Here is a 6,631-nt window from a genome sequence, read left to right on the forward strand (position 1 = left end):
CACCACTGCCTCCCGCCCCCCACCCCAATCCAAGTCTTCCAAGTGTCTGTGGTCGATAAGAGCACCGGGACCGCCCCCCTGCCCGGCTTCTCTGCCTGGGAGACAGATGGGGGGTGGGGCCCATCCGAGAGAGGGCGGAGGAGGCCCCGGGTGAGGAAGAAGAGGGGGGGTGAGAACTGAGAGAATCTGAATCAGGAGGCGAAGGGGACTGGGAGGAGGGCTAGGAGGACTCCGAGCCCGGGGGAGGGGGAGGGAGTAGCTCTGCGCCAATCAGTGGCGCCGGCCTGGGAGGTTGCTAGCGGTATCCACGTAAATCAAAGGGCGCGGAGCCAATGGGAGGGGGCGGAGGGGGCGGGGCCCAGGCGCGTGCCGCTGCGAGCCGGCGCTGCCAAGAGAGCGGGAGAGAGCTGGAGAGAGCAGGGAGAGGGGGGAGCGCCGAGCTAGTCAGAGAGTGAGCGAGAGCGAGAAGGAGGGAGAGGAGGAGAAAGAGAGCGAGGGCGGGCGGGAGGCGGCGGCGGCGGCAGCAGCAGCAGTAATAGCAGGAGCAGCAACAGAAGGCGTCGGAGCGGGCGTCGGAGCTGCCCGCTGTGGGAGAGAGAGGAGACAGAAAGAGCGAGCGAGGAGAGGGAGCCCGAGGCGAAAAAGTAACTGTCAAATGCGCGGCTCCTTTAACCGGAGCGCTCAGTCCGGCTCCGAGAGTCATGGCGACCGCAGCGTCTAACCACTACAGCCTGCTCACCTCCAGCGCCTCCATCGTGCACGCCGAGCCACCCGGCGGCATGCAGCAGGGCGCGGGGGGCTACCGCGAAGCGCAGAGCCTGGTGCAGGGCGACTACGGCGCGCTGCAGAGCAACGGACACCCGCTCAGCCACGCTCACCAGTGGATCACCGCGCTGTCCCACGGCGGCGGCGGCGGGGGCGGCGGCGGCGGCGGGGGGGGCGGGGGCGGCGGCGGGGGCGGCGGCGACGGCTCCCCGTGGTCCACCAGCCCCCTGGGCCAGCCGGACATCAAGCCCTCGGTGGTAGTGCAGCAGGGCGGCCGCGGCGACGAGCTGCACGGGCCAGGCGCCCTGCAGCAGCAGCACCAGCAGCAGCAACAGCAACAGCAGCAGCAACAGCAGCAACAGCAGCAGCAGCAGCAGCAACAGCGGCCGCCGCATCTGGTGCACCACGCCGCTAACCACCACCCGGGGCCCGGGGCATGGCGGAGCGCGGCGGCTGCAGCGCACCTCCCACCCTCCATGGGAGCGTCCAACGGCGGCTTGCTCTACTCGCAGCCCAGCTTCACGGTGAACGGCATGCTGGGCGCCGGCGGGCAGCCGGCCGGGCTACACCACCACGGCCTGCGGGACGCGCACGACGAGCCACACCATGCCGACCACCACCCGCACCCGCACTCGCACCCGCACCAGCAGCCGCCGCCCCCGCCACCCCCGCAGGGTCCGCCTGGCCACCCAGGCGCGCACCACGACCCGCACTCGGACGAGGACACGCCGACCTCGGACGACCTGGAGCAGTTCGCCAAGCAGTTCAAGCAGCGGCGGATCAAACTGGGATTTACCCAAGCGGACGTGGGGCTGGCTCTGGGCACCCTGTATGGCAACGTGTTCTCGCAGACCACCATCTGCAGGTTTGAGGCCCTGCAGCTGAGCTTCAAGAACATGTGCAAGCTGAAGCCTTTGTTGAACAAGTGGTTGGAGGAGGCGGACTCGTCCTCGGGCAGCCCCACGAGCATAGACAAGATCGCAGCGCAAGGGCGCAAGCGGAAAAAGCGGACCTCCATCGAGGTGAGCGTCAAGGGGGCTCTGGAGAGCCATTTCCTCAAATGCCCCAAGCCCTCGGCCCAGGAGATCACCTCCCTCGCGGACAGCTTACAGCTGGAGAAGGAGGTGGTGAGAGTTTGGTTTTGTAACAGGAGACAGAAAGAGAAAAGGATGACCCCTCCCGGAGGGACTCTGCCGGGCGCCGAGGATGTGTACGGGGGGAGTAGGGACACTCCACCACACCACGGGGTGCAGACGCCCGTCCAGTGAACTCGAGCGGGGGGAGGGGCAGAGCGCGGGGCTCCCCCTCCCCTTCGGTCCTTGGCCCTTTCCCGGCCCTCTTGTTCCCTCTCTAACTTCTGATTGTTCTTTTATTTTTAATTATTATTTCCCCGTCCCTTAAAAAGAAAAAAAATAAGGAAAAAGGAAAGCAACTAAGACACTGGACTATCCTTTAAAGGTAGCAGGTGTAATGATGTGTTTTGACCTTTGCAGGCGAGTAACCAGGCAATGGAGTGGAGTGTCTCCTGGAGAGAGTGAGGAGAGTGTGTGATAGATAGAAAGAGAGAGAGATAGAGAGATGGCAAGCACTGAGATAAATACCTGGCAAAACTAAATAAATTACCAAAAAGGAAAAAAATATCCACCAAACCATGATAAACACAAAACGCAGCTTCCTGATGCTTGAAGTTGGCTCATGCTGCTGTGTTTATTTATTGTGAATTCCCATCAGGAAACAGGAAAAAATACACACGTTCTTTGATACAGGCAAAATTTAACCCCATAAATTTGCACTGCAAGAAAATTGAAGTTTACATGAACAAATTCATGAACATATTTTCTCTTTCTCCCTACCGTTAATTTGGGAATTGCCGTTTTGGGGGATTTTGTTTTGCTTTGCTTTATTCATCGGAGAGAGTTGAAGCCAGCTCTTGGCCACTCTCCATTTCTAATGTTCTTGTGTTGCCCCTTGTTCGTACTGTTTGTGAACTTTGGTTACCTTCACATTCCCCTTACGAGGGTGTAACATCTATTTGTTCCTCTTACCAAAGCAAAACGATTGGCTTCATACAAAATAGACAATTCTCTGCTTTCAGGAAATGTGCATGGTCTACCCGCTTTATCGAAGGCAAGAATCCGGTTTGGAATATGAAAATAAGCATTGGTTGTTGTTACCAGCCACAAAGTAAACTTCATTTTCAGGCAGTGTTTCTGGGGGAGGTTATGGAGGGAAGAAAAAAGAAAAATCGATAGTGAGTGACTGATTGCTTCATTTTATCAGGCGGGCCCATTGTGAAAGAGCTCAGAGGAAATGTGGAGGTTAAATATATTTCCAGAGTTGTCCAGCAGAAAGAAAGTGGCACTTTGAAGAGAACTAGGGAAGTATGTATCTTCAGATATCCCTATATAGTTCTCTACCTTCAGTTTTAGTAACAATTATGAAGAATTATTTGTGCTGACAGCAGCAGTTAAACTTTCTTTCTCTAATAGCTTTTTTTTTACATAAAAAAATGACCCAGGAACTTAATAGTGTATGCATAAGATTGTGTTTTTTAGCACACAGATACCCACAGCATACACTGACAATCTCCACGCAGTAGACAGGTTTTGTCTTCACTAGCTCATTTGTTTATCAAGTCATAGTTAGGGTCCCATACCCTCTTTTCCTGTAATTTATTGCAGAATATACCACTTTGACTTGGACAGCTTTCTGCCCCGTCTTTCACTAAGGAAGGCAAATGAAGTGAAAAAAAAAAATGCCATTTTCAATCCTTCCTTTCTCCCCTTTGTTAATAGTTTTAAGTGCATTTTTGACCTTGTCTTGATGGAAAACGGTTAACTCCAAACACAAAAGACTCTACTGGAAAGTGTAGGTGAAAAAACTTGTAACTGTATTGAAAATAAATACCATTAAACTGTGATCAGTTAAAATTTAAAAGAAAAATCAGCACAAAAGGGCGCTAAAAGGGAAAACACTTTTTATTAAGCTTAAAAGTTTGGGGTTTTTTTTCCAGTTAGGTATTAGATAAATTTTTATTTTAAAAAATGAAAGTCTCACTACCATAAAATTATGGTTCAGCATCAGATTAGCATTGCACTCAGTAGTCTTTAAGATTTTAGGAAATATGCTTTATATTGTCTTTTCAAACACCTGTGATTGTTTCATTTTCCATGTTTTTGCAAGATAAATGGTGACTTATAATGGGCATATTTATTTGCCTGTATTTCATTTCCCCCAATGAATGTCACAAGGAGATGGGCACGGAGCTGCTTCGGGTGCATCACGCTGCTCGTTCCTGAGGTATGGGGACTGGCCTTTAGTGAAGCTATCCAGAGCAGGGCAAATAGCCACTGGTAAAGGGAGGAAATGAATTTTCAGATACTTATTACCAAGTAGGTAAGGTCAGAAGCTGGAGTTCAGAGAATGTGTCTACAGCTTCTCTGACTCTTATAGGTTTACTAAGATGAAAGTTACCACTGAACCTTACCACTATGTATATATGTTTAATATCTGTCTTTTGAAATGCAGAAATAGTTTAAATGTTTCTTTGTCTATTTTTCTTTTTTTTTAATGCTACCCAGGGAAATATTTTCATATCATTTTTAAGTGGCCTGCCTCAATGTATATTTATTTCTTTTGAAACAAAAAGGTTCTGGAAACTGTTTTTCTGTAGCTTTAAATGAATAGGTGAGCAAAATCTATATGGGATGTAATTTTTTTGTTCAGTCTCTTAAAAAATACTTTGTTTTGGTACATTTGGTTGTGCTTGTGGGGAAAATAAAAACGCAGAGATCCTTATATATTTATGTTAAAGTAATATTTTATTATCTACATAAAACAGAAATGCACAATACCTTCATAGTTTGTTCTAATTATTGAAATATCTTTATTTTATTTTTAAAGATAGTGCCAAGTTTTAAGGGGGGAAAACCCTAGACCTTAAATTGACTGAGTTGAGTTGTGTGTAAAACACTTCCCTTCCTTTATACTTCATAAAGTTTTGGAATAAATTTTATGCATATACCGCCAGATTTCATGTTCATAACTTTCAGAGGCTTTTTTTTTTAATGGAGACTACTGGTCTAATTCACTTTTCTTTGCAAAAACTATCAGTCCCAAATCTTTCAGTCACTATGCCTGTAGCATTAAATTGAAATGGTCATTGGGTTTGAGCTTCAATTTGTTTGCCATTTCATGGTCCTACAAAGAGATATTTGTCCTCTTTAAACATATGCAGATATGCCTGCATCTTCTTTCCAGGTTAACTGTACCTTATTCAATTGTGCTCTTGTGGAGAACATCAGTGGAACTAGGTGGACTTTAATCTCCACCCACAGGTCCTCAAATAATTTGGGATCTACAGAAAAGCAGGATTTAGGAGATTATTTTTAATAATTTACAAATATCTCTTAACAAAGAATAACCCTGATAGTATACTATTATGTGTTTACTAAATGATTAGAGGTAGATCCTATACATTATTCCTGTTTGGTTTGCATAAAAAGATGAATTTTACAATGGTTTATACAATCGTGTCTATTTTTCATTAGGCATACAAACGGGCTTTAAAGCAAGTAAGGGAAAAAAAAGAACATATGGGATAGATTCAAGCCGTGATGCTAATAACAGATTGTTTCAGACAATCTTAGATGAAACAGTACCAAAATCCGTTTTAAGGTTAGTGAGAATTTCAAGCAGTGTTGGATCAGTTTACAAGTTTGCTGATGTATGTAAAGCCCTCCTTGGAACATTGGTTTAAGTATAAATGTCCATTTTGAAAGGTAGTTTCTGGGCTTATTACATCTGATCATCTTTCCTAACTCCTAGTCAATATTACATGGGCCTCAAACAGATTCCACCAAATGATCTTATCAATAGTCTGAACGAGAAGTGACAGAAAGAAGAAGTGTTTTGTGACCACAGACATGCTGATGGGTAAAATGTTTAAGCTGGGTATAGATTTGAATTCTGGGTCAATATTCTCCTCCACTGCAGGCAGAAAACAAGCAGCATCTGCCCTCTGCAGGGCATTTTAGTGGACCTTGAGAAGGCATTTTTGTTCTTAGCCACAGGGGCTGCTGAGTGGAAACCATCACATGTTAAACGTGCACACCATGGTTTTGACCCATGCTTTCTGTTCAGATCCTAAGGCTACTCGAGTAGTTGCCACACTGGTTTGGGGAATGTATTAAACATTAAGGTGGAAAACCCTATCACTGTCACTGGGAGAAATTTGTGGGGCAGTTGCCCCTAAGATGTTGGCTAGCCATCACAACAAACCCTTTCTTTCTCCTAAGACAATGCAGAATACAGCTATCCCGAAGATCTCCTGTGTTTCTTCAAAATATGTTACTCTAAAAATTTATGTAATAATATGGGGGAGAAACGATCATGTGAAAAAGAGTTATGTGAAGGTCAGATGGAGGGAATACCCACAAATAATATTATGTTTGGCAGTCCTAAACATTCTCGGTTCCCACGAAGTAACCGCCTTTATATTTCAGATGGTAGCAACAAAAGCACTGTTCTCTTCCCCTTCCCTTCCTGCTCCTACCAGTGGAGGCCACACACTGGTTGGCAAAATTTCTGGTGAAATGGCTTTGGTAAAGACACTCATCTACCTTCTTCTTTTTTCAAAAGCAACTAATAAAGAGATGCAACAACAGCAATGGGGGAGGGGGTGGCATTTGGGTGCATTGGTACCTGCACTTATGTCTATATGCTGCATTCATTTGCTTTTCACTTGCCTTACTTTGGAGGCAGCTTGAGTAGTGCTGGCGAGCCAGGTTAAATTATCTATCACTAGTCTCTGTGATTTGTCTTGGTTGAATTTTCAAACAGTTTATAGAACTCTCTTCTAGATTCT

The 6,631-nt window shown here is 46.8% G+C and overlaps 1 protein-coding gene across 1 annotated transcript; it reads left to right on the plus strand.

Annotated features, from left to right (window-relative positions):
• Positions 1–407: 407 nt before the first annotated feature.
• POU3F2 (POU class 3 homeobox 2) lies at positions 408–5,289 on the plus strand. Its single transcript, XM_003258162.4, has one exon. The coding sequence runs from the start codon at positions 702–704 to the stop codon at positions 2,031–2,033; it is 1,332 nt and encodes a 443-aa protein (XP_003258210.3). The 5' UTR covers positions 408–701; the 3' UTR covers positions 2,034–5,289.
• The last annotated feature ends 1,342 nt before the right edge of the window (positions 5,290–6,631 follow it).

The sequence above is a fragment of the Nomascus leucogenys genome, chromosome 3 (genome assembly GCF_006542625.1).
Source record: "Nomascus leucogenys isolate Asia chromosome 3, Asia_NLE_v1, whole genome shotgun sequence".
Lineage (NCBI taxonomy): Eukaryota > Metazoa > Chordata > Mammalia > Primates > Hylobatidae > Nomascus > Nomascus leucogenys.